At 39.6% G+C, this 21,921-nt stretch overlaps 1 protein-coding gene across 2 annotated transcripts in view; it reads left to right on the forward strand.

The window, feature by feature from the left end:
• Nucleotides 1-21,921, forward strand: part of LOC138979922 (uncharacterized) — a 28,782-nt gene that overhangs the window by 1,674 nt on the left and 5,187 nt on the right. For both annotated transcript variants that reach the window (XM_070352697.1, XM_070352699.1), the window contains exon 2: nucleotides 18,537-18,690. In XM_070352697.1, the coding sequence (XP_070208798.1) occupies nucleotides 18,547-18,690 (144 nt within the window). In that variant the 5' untranslated portion in view covers nucleotides 18,537-18,546. The remainder of the gene's footprint in view (nucleotides 1-18,536; nucleotides 18,691-21,921) is intronic.

Raw genomic sequence — 21,921 nt, forward strand, 5'->3', positions numbered from 1 at the left:
CTCTCTCTCTCTCTCTCTCTCTCTCTCTCTCAACTTTCAATCTGGGTTTCGTCCGAAACATTCCTGTAGTACAGCTCTTTCATCACTATTTTATAACTGGCTATCAGCAATTAATCGTGCGGACATATCAGGGGCTGTATTTCTTGATTTTAAGAAAGCTTTTGATCTTGTAGATCACACATTACTTTTACATAAACTCGCATTGTACGTGAACAATCCCGCAACGTGTTCATTCTTTAAATCATATCTTGTCAACAGAACACAGTATGTTTCTATAAACGGTAAAACCTCTCCCAAAGGATGTTTAAAGAGTGGAGTCCCCCAGGGGTCAGTTTTAGGGCCTATTTTGTTTTGTGTATTCATTAATGACCTCCCCCTTCATATATCTAATTCAAAAGTTAAAACGGAATTTGTTGCAGATGATTCGACGCTTCACACAAGCTATAGGACTGTTCAAGAAATTGAAGTTTCCTTTCAGTCTAGTCTGAATGAAGTCAACAATTGGTGTAACCAGAATTTTATGATAGTGCACCCAGGGAAGACAAAAAGCATGATTATTACAACCAGACAAAAACACCAATCACGACCTCTTAAAGGCACAGTAAGCCTCCCGTAAACCATCACAGATACGGTCAGGCTTTTACACACAGTACAAACACCCTTTCATTTAAACACTCACCGATTGAGAACATCCTAGGTGCCCTCCGTAAAGAGCGAGCAATTTTCAAAGAATTTATTTTTGCGTGGTTTATCTTACCCCTGAGCCATCGTGAACCGGTGTGATCCAGTTTCCCTTTTTCACAATGTAGTCGTCAGTAAGTCATTTGAATGCGACTCGATGTGAGCTTATCTACAATAGCACGGTTTTATGCACGAAACAAACAGCTGTGGTTCGCAAGAACTCTAGCGATGGCTTTTGACTGTTGAGAGGAACGGCGATATGCATAAACCGTCGTCTGCTACGACCCTTGCGTGACCCTGCTTCCGGGCTTTTCTTTTTTCAAACTTTCACAACTTCGAATTGTACTGATCTTGTCTTGATAAAAAAAAGAATTCTTTTATGATTAAAGAATGTTTGTGTAACAAGCTGTCAATTTATTTTTTAGATTTTAAAAGTTAGGTCTAGCGCAAAAAACATTCTGATAATTATCGATCCACGGCTATCGCCAGTTTACATCGATAGAAGGAGACCCGAAGGGAAGTAACTCATTTTTGACCTGAGTTCAGGATGGGTCCAAAAAGTGTTCGAGACAATCTGCAAAATTAATTCTTTAAAAATTGCTCGCTCTTTACGTAGGGCACCTAGGATGTTCCCGTTTGGTGAGCGTTCAAATGGAAGGGTGTTTGTACTGTGTGTAAAAGCCTGACAGTATCTGTGATGGTTTACGTGAGGCTTACTGTCCGGGCGTGTATTGAATATATTCATAACAGCCGTCCAGCACCAAAACGAGGCGCCATTGTTGTAGAGAACCAAGTCCACGAAAATAAATTCTTTGAAAATTTCTCACGCTCGACAAAAAGCAGCCAGGATGTTCCCGTTCGGTGAGCGTTCAAATGGAAGTATGCTTGTATTGTATGTAGACGCTCGGGGAGCTCTGTGATGGTTTACGGGAGGCTTACTGTGCCTTTAATTTAAATCTTTTTCTGGAATCACAACCTGTTCAGCAGGTAACGGAACATCGTGTTTTGGGTGTGATAGTCGATCAAGAATTAAAATGGCAATCTCATGTACATTATATTTGTTCAAAAGTATCCAAGAATTTGTTTCTGCTATCAAAGTTAAAGCAATATGTCGATATCGCAACACTAAAACTATTTTATCATGCCCACATCTTATCCCATATTAATTACGCATCAACTCTTTGGGATGGCGTCTCTGATATTCACATGAAAAAATTAAACTCTCTACATCGTCGGGCAGCTAAAATCATGTTAAATGGTCCACAATTATCAGCTGATTTGAAGTTAAAGAATCTAAACTACCTGCCGCTAGTTAAACAGTTACAGTTTAATAAGACTGTAATGATGTACAAAGTATATCATGGCGAAGTGCCCAACTATATTCAGGACCTATTTCACAGAGTCACCGAAAGGTACGGGTCTATCAATTTTCTACCACCAATACCCAGGATTGATTTGTTCAAAACTAGTCAAGCCTTCTCTGGCTCTATGGTGTGGAACACCATTCCGTCTGTAATAAGATCATTAACCTAAATATAGAGTTTTAAACAAGCTCTGCATAATTATTATAATGTCTACCTAGATGGCTACTAGTCTTAACATGTGCAAGTAGCTGTCAACAATTGACAAAGCTTTATGAATTACAAAAATATGTTCTTTATTACATGTATTATGTGGAATTTATGTTGCGATTTTCCATCATCATCATCAACATCATCATCATCATTATCATCATCAATCATCATCATCATCATCATCATCATCATCATCATCATCATCATCATCATCATCATCATCACCATCATCATCATCATCATCATCATCATCATTTACACCATATAATCATTGTAAGCATTAGTGTAAACGTTGGTATTGTGTGAATTTTACCGTCGATCACTTTACATGTGTAACCTCAATTAACATGTTGCATGTTTTGCTTTTGATTTGTATGTTGCTTACTTTGTCATTATATTTAGTCAAGTTTTGACTAAACGTTTTAACGTAGAGGGGAGAATCGAGACGAGGGTCGTGGTGTATGTGCGTGTGTGTGTGTGTCTGTGTGTGTGTGTGTGTGTAGAGCGATTCAGACTAAACAACTGGACCGATCTTTATGAAATTTGACATGAGAGTTCCTGGATATGAAATCCCCGAACGTTTTTTTCATTTTTTTTATAAATGTCTTTGATGACGTCATATCCGGCTTTTCGTGAAAGTTGAGGCGGCACTGTCACGCCCTCATTTTTCAACCAAATTGGTTGAAATTTTGGTCGGGTAATGTTCGACAAAGCCCGGACTTCGGTATTGCATTTCAGCTTGGTGGCTTAAAAATTAATTAATGACTTTGGTCATAAAAAATATGAAAATTTTAAAAAAAAATATGTTTTTTATAAAACGATCCAAATTTACGTTTATCTTATTTTCCATCATTTGCTGATTCCAAAAACATATAAATATGTTATATTCGGATTAAAAACAAGCTCTGAAAATTAAATATATAAAAATTATTATCAAAATTAAATTTTCGAAATCAATTTAAAAACACTTTCATCTTATTCCTTGTCGGTTCCTGATTCCAAAAACATATAGATATCATATGATATGTTTGGATTAAAAACACGCTCAGAAAGTTAAAACGAAGAGAGGTACAGAAAAGCGTGCTATCCTTCTCAGCGCAAGTACTACCCCGCTCTTCCTGTCAATTTCACTGCCTTTGCCATGCGCGGTGGACTGACGATGCGTTGCATTGCGTTCAGTTTCATTCTGTGAGTTCGACAGCTACTTGACTAAATGTTGTATTTTCGCCTTACGCGACTTGTTTTGTTGTTTGTGTTTATTTGCTTGTTTGCTTACTTGTCGATTGTTTGCTGGGTCGTTCGTTTAATTTTTTTATTTGTGTCATGTTGCTTTACTTGTTTATCATTTATTAGACATTTGTATTAGAAGTAAGGACCGGTTGTAAGAAAAGGCGTCGCCTTAAACCTCTATCCTTGAAAAATAAAGTTCCATCATCATCATCATCATCATCTCTCTCATGTCCGATTATGACAGTACCCTCTAATGACAAGTTTAATGATAGGACGAATATAATGTATGCAACAGAAAACAATACTTAACAGAAAACAATACTTATTTGACCACATTTTACCATACACTCTTCAAAAAAGTTAAGGATCGGTTGAAAAAAACGGATCTAATTATAAAAAAATGTTAAAAAATTAAACATCGACATAATAATTAAAAGATTAATATGTTTGAATTAACAAATGAACAATGAATCTTGACCTAGAATATTTTTGGCAGGCAGAGTTATTTCCCTTTGTGGGACTTCTCAAAAGCTTCTACATTTTGGAAGAAAAAGGGTGTTTTTTATAGCCGCATGAAATTTGCGAAACGCATGCCAGGGCAAAAGGTTGTGATGCACGTGCTACAACAGGGTCCTGGCTATGAACATCGCTCACCAGCTTGTGTATAAAAGTTGACACGCTGACACAATTATGCACAGTAGCAACATGCCCCCACGAAGAAAACTGAGTGATTTGGATAGAGGAAAGGCAATAGGATGGCTACAAGACGGTGTTGCTGCCAGGCAAGTGGCCCAGAGGCTTGCAGTGGCTCCCTCTGTCATCATCAGACTAAAACAGAGATTCCACGCAACTGGAAGAGTGCAGGAGCGACAACGTTCTGGTCGGCCCAGAGTCACCACACAAAGAGAGGATCGCTTCATTCAGAGGCAGGCCATGCAACAAAGAATGGCTACGACAAACAACATTAGGCAACGCCTACAAGCTACCACCAACACTGTTGTTAGTGGTCAGACGATCCGAAACCGCTTACACAACTTTGGCTTGCGTGCAAGGCGTCCAGTCCGAGGAACAACCCTGACTGCTAATCACCGAGCAGCTCGCCGAGCCTGGTGCACTCAACATGTGAGGTGGCAACGTCAGCCAGTGGTGTTGCTTACAGATGAGTCCCGCTTTTGCTTGGAACCTGCTTATGGTCGCATCCGAGTGTGGAGGCGTCGCGGAGAGCGCTTCGCAGAAGGCGCTGTTCTGGAACGACAGCGTTTTGGCGGAGGCTCTGTGATGGTCTGGGGAGGGATCAGCACACGTCTAAGGACACCTCTGTACCATGTAGTGGGCAACTTGACCGGTGTCCGCTACCAGAATGAGATCCTGCAACCCCTGGTCGTTCCAGCCCTCCAAGCGATCGGCCCTCGTGCGATTCTTCAGGATGACAACGCACCTCCCCATCGCTCTGCAGCTGTAAACACCTTCATCCAACAGGCCAGGGTCAACAAGATGCTGTGGCCCGCCAACAGCCCGGACCTGAACCCCACAGAGCACATGTGGGACGAGCTTTGTCGTCGGGTACAGCGACATCACCCTCCTCCTGCCAATCTGGGTCAACTGCTGCAATTGCGCAATGGCTCTAGCAGGAGTGGAATGGAGTTCACAGAGCATTCATATGCAACCTGATCCACTCCATGCACCAACGATGTGTTGAATGCCTGGCACACAACGGAGGGCACACGCGTTATTGACACTGATTTTACATTGTTGTGAATTCCATTTTCGAGGGTTGTCACGTTTGACACACTCTAGCTAAATTGTCGCTGCCACGTTCGATCTTTGCTTTGTTTGTCATTACTCCTTGGTTGTCCAATTATATAATTTTTAAAAAATGAAAGAATTCGGTCTTGTCTGTTTTGTGTGGCGTGCTTGTAAAAAAGTGATCCTTAACTTTTTTTGAAGAGTTCATTAACCTTTGCCGGATGCCGCTTTTGACTACACACTCCCGACGATGCGGGTTTGTCTGAACCCATACATTTGAAAGAGGGTTTTTACCGTTTATTCCTCTAACGACGATGCGGGTTTGTCTGAACCCATACATTTGAAAGAGGGTTTTTACCGTTTATTCCTCTAACGACGATGCGGGTTTGTCTGAACCCATACATTTGAAAGAGGGTTTTTATCGTTTATTTCTCTAACGACGGGGTGGGTTCAGGGAAACCCACAGCGCTACTTCAGTGGTTGCATCGAGTTTCTCCCTTCACCGACCTCTTGCAGGGGAGGGAGAGGGGGAGGGAGAGGGGGAGGGAGAGACTGAGAGACTAAGAAAGAGAGAGAGAGAGAGAGACTAAGAAAGAGAGAGAGAGAGACTAAGAAAGAGAGAGAGAGAGAGAGACTAAGAAAGAGAGAGAGAGACTAAGAAAGAGAGAGAGAGAGACTAAGAAAGAGAGAGAGAGAGTCTAAGAAAGAGAGTGAGAGACTAAGAAAGAGAGAGAGAGAGACTAAGAAAGAGAGAGAGAGGGAGACTAAGAAAGAGAGAGAGAGAGACTAAGAAAGAGAGAGAGACTAAGAAAGAGAGAGAGAGAGACTAAGAAAGAGAGAGAGACTAAGAAAGAGAGAGAGAGACTAAGAAAGAGAGAGAGACTAAGAAAGAGAGAGAGAGAGACTAAGAAAGAGAGAGAGAGATACTAAGAAAGAGAGAGAGAGAGACTAAGAAAGATAGAGAGAGAGAGACAAATAAAGAGAGAGAGAGAGACAAATAAAGAGAGAGAGAGAGAGACTAAGAAAGAGAGAGAGAGACTAAGAAAGAGAGAGAGAGAGACTAAGAAAGAGAGAGAGGGAGACTAAGAAAGAGAGAGAGACTAAGAAAGAGAGAGAGAGAGACAAAGAAAGAGAGAGAGAGACTAAGAAAGAGAGAGAGAGACTAAGAAAGAGAGAGAGAGAGACTAAAAAAGAGAGAGAGACTAAGAGAGAGAGAGAGAGACTAAGAAAGAGAGAGAGAGAGACTAAGAAAGAGAGAGAGACTAAGAAAGAGAGAGAGAGAGACAAAGAAAGAGAGAGAGAGAGAGACTAAGAAAGAGAGAGAGAGACTAAGAAAGAGAGAGAGAGAGACTAAAAAAGAGAGAGACTAAGAGAGAGAGAGAGAGACTAAGAAAGAGAGAGAGAGGGAGACTAAGAAAGAGAGAGAGACTAAGAAAGAGAGAGAGAGAGACAAAGAAAGAGAGAGAGAGAGAGACTAAGAAAGAGAGAGAGAGACTAAGAGAGAGTGAGAGACTAAGAAAGAGAGAGAGAGAGACTAAGAAAGAGAGAGAGAGACTAAAAAAGAGAGAGAGACTAAGAAAGAGAGAGAGAGAGAGAGACTAAGAGAGAGAAAGAGAGACTAAGAAAGAGAGAAAGACTAAGAGAGAGAGAGAGAGACTAAGAAAGAGAGAGAGAGAGACTAAGAAAGAGAGAGAGAGACTAAAAAAGAGAGAGAGAGCCTAAGAAAGAGAGAGAGAGAGACTAAGAGAGAGAAAGAGAGACTAAGAAAGAGAGAGAGACTAAGAGAGAGAGAGAGAGACTAAGAAAGAGAGAGAGAGACTAAGAGAGAGAGAGAGACTAAGAAAGAGAGAGAGAGAGACTAAGAAAGAGAGAGAGAGACTAAAAAAGAGAGAGAGAGACTAAGAAAGAGATAGAGAGAGAGACTAAGGGAGAGAAAGAGAGACTAAGAAAGAGAGAGAGACTAAAAGAGAGAGAGAGAGACTAAGAAAGAGAGAGAGAGACTAAGAGAGAGAGAGAGAGAGAGAGAGAGAGAGACTAAGAAAGAGAGAGAGAGACTAAGAAAGAGAGAGAGAGAGACTAAGAAAGAGAGAGAGAGACTAAGAAAGAGAGAGAGACAGAGAGAGAGACTGAAGAAAGAGAGAGAGAGAGAGACTAAGAAAGAGAGAGAGAGAGAGACTAAGAAAGAGAGAGAGAGAGACTAAGAAAGAGAGAGAGACTAAGAAAGAGAGAGAGAGAGACTAAGAAAGAGAGAGAGAGAGAGACTAAGAAAGAGAGAGAGAGAGACTAAGAAAGAGAGAGAGAGAGAGACTAAGAAAGAGAGAGAGAGACTAAGAAAGAGAGAGAGAGAGAGACTAAGAAATAGCGAGAGAGAGAGACTAAGAAAGAGAGAGAGAGACTAAGAAAGAGAGAGAGAGACTAAGAAAGAGAGAGAGAGAGAGACTAAAAAGGAGAGAGAGAGACTAAGAAAGAGAGAGAGAGAGAGACTAAGAAAGAGAGAGAGAAAGAGAGACTAAGAAAGAGAGAGAGACTAAGAGAGAGAGAGAGACTAAGAAAGAGAGAGAGAGAGACTAAGAGAGAGAGAGAGAGACTAAGAAAGAGAGAGAGAGAGACTAAGAAAGAGAGAGAGAGACTAAGAAAGAGAGAGAGCGAGAGACTAAGAAAGAGAGAGAGAGAGACTAAGAGAGAGAGAGACTAAGAAAGAGAGACTAAGAAAGAGAGAGAGAGAGAGACTAAGAAAGAGAGACTAAGAGAGAGAGACAGAGAGAGAGACTAAGAGAGAGAGAGACAGAGAGAGAGACAGACAGACAGAGAGACAGACAGAGAGAGAGAGAGACAGAGACAGACAGTCAGATAGACAGACAATCAGAGAGATGGATAGACGGATAGACGGATAGACAGACAGACAGACAGAGCAACTGACAACAGACATACAGACAGAGAGATACGGACAGACAAACAGAGAGACAGACAGTCTCTTGGAGACAAACAGGCAGACAGACACTGTTCCGCCGCTTTGGTAATTATGGGTGTAGCAGAACCCGCGCCGTCGGCAGAGGGATAGTTACAATCACTACTACTCTTTAAAAGTATGGGTATGTGTGAACCCGCGCCATCGGTAGTGTTTATGTAAATTATCATAATCAATTAATTCTGATGTTTTATCATGTACACACTAAAAATTTGCAGACAGAGAGCAAATTAGGTGTGTGAGAGATACTTAAAATTTCAAAACGATACCTTTAATGGTTCCAGAGTTACAATGATTTTAGTGTGTCTCTGGGTACAGGTGAACCCAGGAAGCACGGCAAAGGTTAGCAATGGGGGGAAACCGGATATAACGTATTATTTCCTCTTATCTACGTTATACCCGATCTAACCGTTTAAACGTAGACCTGTTATAATGTATACACAAACAGTTTCCCCTTAGTTACGTTTTTTCCGATTCCGACTGTAAATATCTCACTTTAATTTCTCTTGTTGCGCACACCGTATGCATTTAGAGCGCCTACGCTCCTTTGGTTCAAATATCTTAAAATTAATAGCACTCTGACTCGTTGGCTCACGTAAGTGTAGCCTATGCGATCATAACTGTGTCTGTCTGTGCGTTTGTGCGTGTGTGTGTGCGTGTGTGTGTGTGTGTTTGTGCGTGTGTATGTCTGTGATAGAAACTTTAAAGTGTAACTAAACAAGCAAAAAGGAAAAACATCGTTCAGCAACCTTTACACTTTGATATGAAGAAGGGCCTCATATACTGTCGAACTGCGAAAAAAAATTTTTTTTTCTCTCACTCGGACACTGTTTGACGGACATGTGAAGTGCGCGCCAGGAACGACAATCTTCTTAGTTTACCTGATTAATGCCCTTAATTTTTGGTTCTGGTACTTTCAGTTCCGGCTGTTGTCATCAATCTACCAAAATAAAAGATCAAACGGAGTTTTCGATTTTTATTTCATGGTTCAGAAAAATATTGCTTATTTTCTGAAAGTCAACCGTTTTAGCGAATCTTTCTTTGATTCTTAAAAGTCATTTCAGATTTTTGAAAAATAGTTAACGGTTAGTAATTACCAATATATCGTAAACAAACATATCGATAGGTTTTGGTAAGAAGACACAAGTGCGATGAATGTGGTACCAGTATTTTTGTGGTAAGTAAGGATGCATTTCTTTGCTGTAAGCACATTTACAATGCACATTTAATCTGTTTAGCAACATAAACGAAAGCATGGTACAGTGCCGCTTGTTTGTGGTCTATCTTTTCGCGGCAGATGCGTAACAATTAGGGTCTCAGTTTGAAAAAGCTGCTCGGAACCAGAGCAGATTTGGCTTGGGTTCTTTGAGTGTGAATGATCGACGAGTGGCTTGACATTTTTAACGAATCATTACTGTAGCCTACTTGAAACCATCATCTGTTTCTGAATTTGTCATCAGTTATGATTGAGCAGTCTCATAGGAATCGTCCATAAAATGTTAAACCGAAAAAGGGCAGACGATTCTGAATCACACAGGCTGCTGTACAAAATCAGATCTAAAACGATATTTTGAACTGCGACGTCTGCGTAAATGCCCTGTAACAAAATACCTTGTCCTGGTCATGTGTATACACATCAGCTTCTATTGGGAAGATCAGTATTTTATATTAATCACAAATACAAGATTAGAAATAGTTCTGAAGATCGCCTTTGATTTCAGTTTCAGCGGCAAACTAGCAGATCTGTCCAAACCGGCATCGTTTCATGGTTGAAACTTGAATAATCCCAAATAGATCTGAGTGGGGGTAAGTTTTATAGTATTTCAATTTTTTACGGCAGTTTTATTTAAAGATAGTGTAGTGGATGTCTCTGGTGAAGACTACAGTTATATGAATTTGTTGTTGTAATATTAAAGTGATTGTTCTTTATTTACACAATTGAATAATTTGTATTTATTTGTTTGCAGATGACGGCATACTGAGTGCTCCAAGAACATACGCCTGCTGGCATTTTGTGTCTTTTCTGAAGACGTCGAGGCAAGCAGAAGTCACGGTCCTGGCCACACACACACAATGACATGAACAAGAAATGATATTTTTTCATGGGCATATCCAGTATTAAAACTGTATTACCATGCAAACGCAACGATTAGAATTTAGAGACGGTCATCGGTCACACACACACACACACACACACTGGGCGGATCCGGAGGGGGGTTCCGGGGTTTCCGGACCACTTAGGAGCCGGCCTTTGTATTCTAAGTGACGATTTTGGAAAGAAGTTGGCTAATTAGTTTGCTCAGGTTGCGCCAGATCGATCAATTGTCCTTGTTGTGATTCAAATTTTTCTTCTTAAACCCCCCCCCCCCCCCCCCCCCCAAGGAGGTTGAACGCTTCGCGTCTTCAACTAAACACTTCGCGTCGTCAATTTGTCCCTAAAAGAAATTTGGAAACTCCCCCTTAAAAATGATGTGATCCGCCCCTGCACACAACACACAAACACACACAAATAGAGAAGTAACAAATAGATACAGTTTTTCTTTATTTAAATTACAATCAGATGTGGTCGTAGAACAGGCACTGTAAACAAAACCTAGCATATGATATACCACTTGTGTGATGTTTCGGTCAATATCTTTATTTTCCTTTCAGAAATACATTGGCGTTTTGAATGTCAAGGGAAGTGATACAAATGCTGCAGCAGGCTATCAAGAACGCGAAGTCAAACAAGGTAAATACCTACTTCTGACATTAGTTTACTTATTAACTCTTTCTATAATGGCCATTATCTCCCCAGTCTCTCCCCAGAAACTGGCCATTTGCATGGGTTTGCAAAAAAATTCTCAAAAATAAACAAAACAAGATGCAGCCTTCAAACTCATAGGTTTTATTGTGAATCTATACATATAATAAAAGAGAGTGTCTGTCTGTCTGTCTGTCTGTCTGTGGTCGCCATACCTCTGAGATGGCAAGAGGCAGGAACAAGATAGTGTGCACGTACACTCCCTAGGTGCCGCAGATGTGCACCTGGGTTTTAGTTTCTCCAGACATTGTTTCCTTCCTCGGATAATGACCCTCCCCATCTATCAATACAGTCTACATAGTGCAAGGGAGGTAAGTCATGCTTTGTCACCCACGGAAGGGAGGTAACTCTCATCAAACCAGTATACCGTGTAATTCTCAAGGGTTACCCCCCGCCCGCTATCATCCCGCCCCCCCCTCCCCCCCCCCCCCCCCACACACACACTAACCCTGCCCCCTGCTGTGCAAGGCCAGTTCAGTGCCTGGTGTTCACATGTAGCAAGCACATAATGCCAGTGATATTACAGACTCTCTATCGCTCCTATGAGGAGAAGAAATGAAGAAGAAAAAGTTAACCGGACAGTTCAGGAAATTTCTAGAAGCAAAGGGAGGTAACTCTTACTTTGTATACATTGAAGGGAGGTATCTCTTCTAATGCAGGCACGCCTGATCAGTCTTTACAGAATATATAGAGTCGATGTTAGACCTGGTTTTCAAGTATCTAGAATTTTCCTAAGAAAAGGAGATAACTCAAGTCAAAAAGTTATTTTTCAGGAAAAAGAGTGTGTTGATGGTGATGCTTTCACACTGTCAGTCCCAGCCTTTTAATCCAAATGTATGAGCTCACACGTTCATCTATTGCTTATTCTCATTGGAATAAGATTCTAGAAGTTTCTGAGAGAGAGGGAAGATCAGAAACACCCGGGCGAAGCCGGGCCTGACTGCTAGTATATTGCTAAAACATATGCCAAAGTTTGGTTTCATTGTTGTGAAAAAAAATAAAAATATGATGTCCAGAATTTATGGGTATATTTTACGCAATACGAAAAAGAGGGTATGTATTTTGACTTAGAAGCATTTTTTCTTATGAAGGCTCTGTTTGCAACAAAACTGTTTCTGTTTACTTGTATGAAGATTGTGCTAACACAAAAACATAACAAATACCAACTGATTTTCCATTTGGTGGTCATGTAAGCATTGTGAACATGTCCACAAAATCTGATCACACACCATGTGGTCGACACGCAGACCTGAACGGCCAGTGTATGGTGGCAGAGTTGGAAAATAGGAAAAGTCTTGATGCCAATCCTTCATCAAAAACCGAAGAAAATCGTCATTGTAATAAGTTTGCTTTATTCTAAATCAAACGACTAGGATAGATGACAGACACAACGACAAACACATTCAATTCTATGTAAAACATACACAATGCGCACGTTAACAAGCTGGCCATAACAATGTGCCCATCGTGCATGAAGTGTGGCTTTGGTCGGATCAGTAGCCGTGCTTTGTCTGCGATGCTAAACATGAAATTTTGTTAAAGCGACGATTTAGCAATGTTGTTGTTGCTGCTGCTGCTGTCTGTTCTTGTCACGACATCTCGCCATATAACAGTTTTTTCCCTCCTGATTCTGAGAAGAAGCTGTTTAATTGTGATATCAGGCCTAGGAACCCCTGATTTTCACTTGGAGCATTCTCAAAGAAACTTAGCGTATGTTAAGAAAAATGAGTGTACTCCACACTTTGTCTTTTGTTGTTTGTTGTCGTTGCATGTCTACCGTTCCACAGCCACCTACTATAAGTGCAAGTGTTAAATGACGTATTTCCACAAAAGACTGCTTGCAGAGAATCATGTGATGCCAATGACAGGTAAGGACATGTGGTAATACATACTACGTTTTGGAACCAGGGAAAATGCAGCACAAATTATTTATCAACCAAATTGATTGACTTGTGCACTATGACAAAAGTTTTCTTTGATCCATAAAAGGTCTTTTGCCAGAAAAATTGCTCTGAACATCAAGTACCCTGCAAGTTGTCACACATTTACATTATTGAAATAAAAAGAAAACACACCAGTAACCAGGTTAGGTACGTTAATATCTATAATCAATATCTCGGCACGTTACTGCCTTCGGGATGGTAAGCTGAACATTATTGAACAAAATAATCGGTTTAGATTGTATACTTTGATTCCTGAACGAAGAAGCAGAGGTACTGCATACAACTAGGACTGTAATATCAGCTTTTGCCTGAAACACACACACAGAAGCCAGAACAATCACTAACTTACATAGTTGGTCACACAATTACACATCACTGAACAATAAATCGAAGTCGGGTGGATTCAATGACTAAAGCAGTAAAGGCTTTGAAAAAACCCTCATCACAAAACATCCACCCCCCCCCCCCCCCCCAAAAAAAAAAATAAAAAAATAAATGAAATAAAACAGGTTGTGTATATAGCGCAGTAAACACCATGCAGGTACAAGCGAAGATTTGACAGAGATTATCCTTGTTTTATATAGCACACATTTTCTAGTTTTAATCTCTCTCTCTCTCTCTCTCTCTCTCTCTCTCTCTCTCTCTCTCTCTCTCTCTCTCTCTCTCTCTCTCTATCTCTGTCTCTGTCTCTCTCTCTCTCTGAAAAGTAATTTATTGACCTGTGGGTTATTTGCGTTTGTATACACATTGGTGATTCGTAAACTATGTTGAAAGAGATTGTCAAACAATATTATATGGGGTGTCTTAAAAAAAATGTATATCAACAAAATCTGTCATTATTATCAGGCACACGGTTTTAACAAAGCTATGTCACGGAATGCAACATAAGTGGCTTAAAAAGTCGTGTTTTTGTGTGTGCAGGATATTCGCAAGGACAGGACCTCAAGCTGAACCAGCACAACAGCGATGCATTCTTCCATGGCTTCCACAAAAGTCTTTCGCCTATAGCGGGCATTGCATACAGATAGTCCTTAACCCTCCTTTTTAAAAATTCTTTAGACCAATTATCCCTCTGTTCCCATGTTAAACATGGAATAATTCTGGACAAATGCGAGGACGTTAGCTTTTTTTTATTTTATTTTTTTATCATTTTACTTATCATCAAAAACTTGTTTAGATTTCGATTCGTAAACCATTTACAGTAATCCTTTGTTTTTTAACTTTGTTCATCTTACCACAGTCACTTCGTTGTTTAGATTTATCATTAAATTTGTTACCATTATGCAGGAAAAATGTAGAATAAAACCAGGAGAGCTTTCGGTAGAAGATATTTCCTGTGTCAAAAGTTAATGCTTATTCTGATTGATGGGTGCTCCAAACTAAGTTATTTTGACTGCCTTATTCGAATTCATTTCCAAGACAGGGCTGAGAAGTGGAGAAGCTTAGGAGAGTATCGTAAAAATTGTCTGGGTGTTTATGCAAAACTTTCGAATATGTCAGATTTTACTTTAGAGATTTTAAATACTGTTAACTGACAGAAATGCTATAACTTCTACACCAATTGACTGGATAACTTCATATTCAGCATACTTAAACTTGATTTTATGCATGTGCAGTTCACAAAGTGGCAAATTTGTAGGTTAAATTATCTAACTTTTGCATCACCAATGACACCAACGCTTTCGTGTCTGAGGATTGCCCTGAACCTAGCTGTAACTGCATGCTTTCTTCAGGTCATCGATAGCCTGGGGGTTGAAGGGGATGTTTTTACATACTCAGACATTCAAAATAATCAAAAAGGTAAAAGCCTGAAGGGTTTAAATTAGGTAAAAATGGCTACCGCTCAATGTCAAAACTCGTTCTGTTTAGTCGACCCCCGAATTTGGAGAAAAAAATTAAAATTGCACAAAAGTCAGACCATTCAATTTACAAAATTGCCACTTACTGGAAAGGCAGAACATAAACTGAAGTTAATGAATACCATATATAAAATAATTGGTTCAACAGATGCAGAAGTAATTTGCATGGTTGTGGGTGTCCTTTTCAGGGGGGGTCAACCCTGTAGAAGAGACGATTTTCTTTAATTATCAATCCGTAATATATTGTTTGTTATGCATACAAGATTAACATTGACAAATACTTCAAGACTCCTCATTGATCTCAAGAAATGTGGGTTTTTTTTGTTACTGACTGATTCACTTTCTATTCACTTTACTCTACATAAGTCACGACAAGAAAAGCAAGGGAGGTAATTTCTTCGGAAGAGGTAATTCTCTCCCCTCAGAACGATTGTTGTAGTTTGTTTGATTTTGTTCCCTTCTAATAAGTATTATTTAAAATAGATCTTTACATCTTGATGTGAAAGGCGCAGTACCCCCCTCCCCCCAGGTTGTTAAATTCTAGGTTGTGTCCATGTAAAATCCTGATCCTAGTCAAGATCCGAGTTGGTTTTTCATGCAACTGTGCCTCTTTATGCCACTCAATTAGACATACTTTGCAATCCATAATTGCACGAAACTAAGTACAGGAAATACGTTGTTGTCGTGTTTTTAATATTACATAATGAAATAAAAAATGTCACAACTGGTTTCGTGTTGGGCTTTCTCTCTCTGTCTGAATCTCATAATTACTTCCTTCTGAAGCCTGAAATGTGTTGCAGGCATTGTTCAGCTTACATTTATTGTTACAATGTTTGTGGATATGTTATTAAGTGTGTCTGTGTTTCTATCATTCGTTATCAGTGTGGTTAAAAAAAAAGCACACGTCAAAGTAATTTACCCTTCATCATTATCAAACCATGCAGATACAGGTAATAAATATTTGTGATACTTTAAACAAATACAATGTTTGTTTGTTGCGTCTTTTCTTTTTTTCAGAGCAAACACACATCGTATTTGTTCAAACGTGTATATTCTGCACTTTCTAATACCCTGCATGGATCTCCAAATCAAGAATAATGAAAAGTCGTCTAATAGCCCTGCAGCACTCACACGAAGTTGGAACATGACAGAAGCTTGCATGCATGCACCCAGGCTCGCTGTCTTCGGCTAAAAGAGCTTACAGTTGGATCTTCGCTCAGACAAATGTAGCTGTCTTGTCCACTTGCTCCTGTCGCATAGATCTGCAATGTGCAACATCATCTTTGATTAATAAGTCTGAGGCACAGACAAACACACACGCGCGCACATTTGCGAGAGAATGCACGTCAGTCTATTCAATCAAACAGTATAAAAACATACCACAGACGTGGTGGTGGAAACTGGACATTCGCCGTATAACAAACTCAAGAGATTCATTTGTGTGTGTATGTTTAATCAAAAGTTCATCTTGGGCACATTCAGTCTGTATTGTAACAGGACCCATCCCGTAAAAACTTCGAACAGATCTATTAAATTCTGAAATCCTTGACAAGTTTTTTTTCCAATCATCTGTATCTGACCGAAGTAAAAAAAAAAAAAATCAGCCAGTACACGCATCTACCCCCTCACACGACAATACATATGTGGCGAAAAAAGGAATCGAGAGGGGGGAACAAGGAATAAATTAGATCCAGAAATAATTCCACTTCATCATTATAAAGTGTGAACTGATCGGATACTGTGGTAAAGATACGTGCTTAGTATCACAACTGAAAATACAAGCCCTAGGGTTTTAAATCAAGGAAACAATTAAAGTTAAGTAAGATCAACAGAAATGTCGAGAACATGTAAAATATTGTACTTACAATCCGTTTCAGCATGCTCTTCGAATAATAATCTCCCAGTCAACCTCGTGCTTACGACTTCGACAGGATGTTGCCTCTCACGCTGAGCCAGTACATTTTGAATTCAAAGGCCAGAGATGCAGTACAAGCACATTAGTTAGATCCAATTCATTTACATTGCTACCTTGCCTAATTTATGGCTATTTCTGTTGGTAACATCACACATGTGGCAAGCAGTGCTTGTTGCCGACTCTGCTGGGACAGGCAGCAGACGATTTTATTTAGGAACCAAATTCTGATTGGTTAAAACATAAAACCGGAACTCAAAGTACCACTTGTTCTTTGGAAGTATCAAATCAAGAACAGATAATCAGGTAAATCTGAAATGGGTTCAACACTTTTAAAAAATCGTAGTAAATCAGAAAACACAGTAAACGTTGGAAAAATCGTCCAGTATCGCTTCTACAGGTATATACTTGGACAAAACATAAAGCAATTCAGTAAAGCTGACACTTCAAAATGTCTGTTTAGTTACACTTTAACATTTCGTCATTTGAAGACGTCACATTATGGCGTAAGAGGGTTAGACGTCACGCGAAGGAATTACTGAAAGTCTCGGTTTTGAGCGGGCCGAGACAACAGTTATCTTTTTCTTTTCATGTCTTGGCGTCTCAAATCTTATTAGTCAGAAAGCGCATGCACGTAGTCTCGACCAGCGCGTGGTGTGCTTCTTTCTGAGTACTTTACGTCACAAATTGTACTTTACGTACTTGATAATGACGTAAGTTAATTGTATGTGTTCTATTTCGTTGACTGAGCACGGCCGGGACCAGTTGGCGTGAGCGCTGGGATTTCGAGTTTCATTCGACATGTCAATGCATCGCAGTATGAAATAATACAGGTAGGAGGTTAGTTCTTGTACTTTGGGTCAACCAAAGTCGATAAATGCATTCTTCACTATGGTATTGAGTCTGATTTCGTCGTCCATCTTGAATCGAAAAGCACTCTTCTTACAAAAAAACCCAACTTCGTTGCGAGCTACGGCGAAGCTTCGCATGTCAAAACTTGAGAAGCGATGTTGGGGTCAAAGTACCACGCCGTAGCTGTGGGTTTTTGGTATTAAGACTTTGCGAAGCTTCGTGTAGTGAGTTTGTGTTACTGTTTGTCTATTTCTTACGTGAGCCTTGAAGGCTTCGCCTCTTGTTTTATTATGATAAAGCTGAATTCGAGAACAGCGTATTTATCACATGTGGACAGAGTTTGTTCATGAATAGTACTAATTTATGGCGTGAAAACTATTTGGTTTTGTTGTGTGATTCCTTTGCGTTAACCAAGGGCTTTCCGAGTTTGCTCGCATGAGACTTTTGAGATGAACATTGTTACGCACAGTACCTCTCTCTCTGTTCGCTTTTTCTTTTGTCTAAAATATTCAGGACAATCGAACCGATCGTAACCAAATGAGTTGTTATTTACCTCCCGTACGCAAGTTTGTCAGTATTTGTGTCTCTTCTTCTTCTTCTTCTTCTTTCAAGTCATGAACTGGGTCCTGTTGGACGTTTTAAGTTCAGCGAATTGAGTTTTGAGTAGAGCTCGATCATTAAAATGGGTCAACTCCGGGAACAGTTTTAATCTGCTGTGGTCGATTGGTCTAGCGCTTGTTTGTTATCATAGCAAATATGGTGCATAATTATTATACATTGTTTAGTTTTTGAGCTTCAAATTTTATACTTACTCACAACATGTTATATAACACACGTACATGCACACGAACACACACACACGCACACACATCGGACTCCGTTTACGAGTCGATATGTTTATACTTACCGGGTCAAATAATAATTTGAAAATTGGCATGACATTTTGCAAGAAGTCTACTACTTTTCAGACAAAGCACGATGTTCCGCCTACTTGTGCTGGCGGCGTGTCTGTACGCTGCGGCGAGTCAGAAGCTTTCTGCACAGGGGGCCATTGATGCTGCCAGCGAACTGACCGAACTCCGGACTCGCCTGTTGGACAGCAAGCGTGACACCGACACTGACGTATGTATATATCTCCAGGCGTCAACACAACATATCTCATTCTTCGCGGAAGGCATCCCAGCACATTTGACATAAGAACGACAAACGTGTCAACACATTTGGAAAGACGTCATGAGATCGTCAATGTACCGGTGTAACACGAGAAAATTATAGTCAGTCGGCTAAGGACCGTTTTGGTTACTTTTTGGCGTCACGTTAGCAAACACATTTTTCTGATAGATTTTAACACCACAACACTAAATCTAAAGTTTTGGGGCAATATTCCAAACCAACGGTGAGAAAAAACGTTGGTTTGTGTGTATGTTTTCCTTCTTTGGCGTTACTATTCTTGTTTTGAGGGTTGGGTTCATAAAACGGACATAAAACTTAAACCGCTTGACAGAAATTCTATAACTGTAAATCATTCGAAAGGGAAGGCATTCATGTACACGTTTGTGCCACTTAAAATGACGTCATAATCTGTTTATTTTTGTGAACTTGACAAGAAGAGCGGGGTAGTAGTTGCGCTGAGAAGGATAGCACGCTTTTCTGTCCCTCTCTTCGTTTTAACTTTCTGAGCGTGTTTTTAATCCAAACATATCATATCTATATGTTTTTGGAATCAGGAACCAACAAGGAATAAGATGAAAGTGTTTTTAAATTGATTACGAAAATTTAATTTTGATAATAATTTTTATATTTTTAATTTTTAGAGCTTGTTCTTAATCCAAATATAACATATTTATATGTTTTTGGAATCAGCAAATGATGGAGAATACGATGAACGTAAATTTGGATCGTTTTATAAAAAATATATATTTTTACAATTTTCAGATTTTTAATGACCAAAGTCATTGATTAATTTTTAAGCCACCAAGCTGAAATGCACTACCGAAGTCTGGGCTTTGTTGAAGATTGCTTGACCAAAATTTCAACCAATTTAATTTAAAAATGAGAGTGTAACAGTGCCGCCTCAACTGTCACGAAAAGCCGGATATGACGTCATCAAAGACATTTATCAAAAAAAAGAAAAAAACGTCTGGGGATATCATTTCCAGGAACTCTCATGTCAAATTTCATAAAGATCGGTCCAGTAGTTTAGTCTTAATCGCTCTACACACACACACAGACACACACACACACATGCACATACACCACGACCCTCGTCTCGATTCCCTCCTCTACGTTAAAACATTTAGTCAAGTTTTTACTAAATGTAAAAAGGAGGAATAATTGCAATCTCACACACACACACACACACACACACTTACACACACACACACATGCACACACACACGCACGCACGCATACACACACACACACACGCGCGCGCGCGCACGCACGCACGCACGCGCACACACACACACACACACACACACACACACACACACACACACACACACACACACAAAGACACATACACAAACATACCGACAAAATGACAGACATACACACAGTGAGACAAACCGACACAGAAACACCCACACATGCACGCACGCACTTATGTACGCGAACAAAGACGTAGAGATGCTTATAGAGAAACACTTACGCAACCAAAAAAACACGCACACAAACACACAGACAGACAAACTTCATTCTTGGTAGAGAAATGCATTTCTTACTGTGTTGCTTTCTCTTTAAGTGCACCTACCTCGCAGAGAGAGAGAGAGAGAGAGAGAGAGAGAGAGAGAGAGAGAGAGAGAGAGAGAGAGAGAGAGAGAGAGAGAGAGAGAGAGAGAGACACACACACACAGACAGACAGACAGAGACACAGAGAGAAAGAGAGAGAGATAGATAGACTGATAGACAGACAGAGGGAGAGACAAACATACGAACACACAGACAGACATAGACAAACACACAAACAAAGACACACAGACAGACTTCACTATTGTATGTGCAAGTAATTTTGTTAAACCACACGTTACGTTCACTACTGAACGTGTAACCATGTAAAACGTTACTATCTCTTTATATGTGTTTACTTGCATTGTAATCCTGGGGGGGGGGGGGGGGGTATAAATGTATGTAACGCGCAATACATGCCTTTTAACTTACTAGAATTGGAATTGTCATTTAAAGACTAGCATAAGAGTGTGACACGGGGTTCATTCGTTATTACCTTATTACAAAAAGAAAAAGATAACGGCACTGACGCTACCGGAAATAGAATTTATCAGTGAAATTCTACCATCAATTTAGTAATCGATGCGATGTAAAATTATCCTAAAACTGTGGTATGATCGCGACATCGTTTAGCATTTAGGATCAAATGGTGCCATTGTGTCCACAATGCACTAATCACAGACAACAGTTATACGCTTTACGTACATGTAACTCTCCAACTGACATTGTCTGCCACTTGAAACAAATGACTTTCGAAGGAAAATTAACTCCTATATATAAATATTATGTATGATTTTTAATAATTACTTGCACTTTTTGAAAATAAAGCTTTTTCTACGATAAGGTGTTTACCTCCTAAATGTATAAGTCATCCGGTAGAAAAACCGGAAGTATCGTGTACTAAGCATATGTATATGTTTAAAAAGTTAATTGTGTTAATGTAGAACATCTTGCCTATGTATATGTTTAGGTTTTGAATACTTTAGGGGAAAAGCATAGCCATTATTCAGTCATCTTTAACTAACACCCCTAATCTCAGGGCCCATTTTGTTAGTGGGGGTAGGGTTTCAATCAGTCAAAAATCACTTTCATTCAATATTGTCTGCCATTTCAAATACATACACGTAATTGCACAATTTCTTGAATTTTAAGATGCTTTAACTGACTATACCAAGAAAACCTGCACTTTTTGTAGAATTAGTTTTTTTTCCATGATTTATGTTTAAAAATGTCAATTCTTACGACAAAAAATGCTAACAGTTGCCTCACCAGACGACACGTACCTACGACGTGAATCGTGTCTGCCAATTAAAATGCATATATTTTGAAATAAGGGGAATCATAACATATTTCACTGTGAAGTGTCTCACTCTAATATCTTCTGGGTTCGTGGTGTATTTGGTTAAGTGAATTGCAGATAAGGTTTTTTGAAAATGACAGCTATACATATATTTTATTAAAACTGAAACTGGTGGAGTGAAAAACAGACCTGTTTTGAAGAAGTCGTACTAAAATCATTTATGGCATTGAACTTCACAGTTTGCGTGTTATCTTTTAAAGAAAACCCGTTTTCATCACTAACAATGACCTAATTTACACATACATATCGGTCGGTCATAGTCGCGT

The sequence above is a fragment of the Littorina saxatilis genome, linkage group LG11 (genome assembly GCF_037325665.1).
Source record: "Littorina saxatilis isolate snail1 linkage group LG11, US_GU_Lsax_2.0, whole genome shotgun sequence".
Classification (NCBI taxonomy): domain Eukaryota; kingdom Metazoa; phylum Mollusca; class Gastropoda; order Littorinimorpha; family Littorinidae; genus Littorina; species Littorina saxatilis.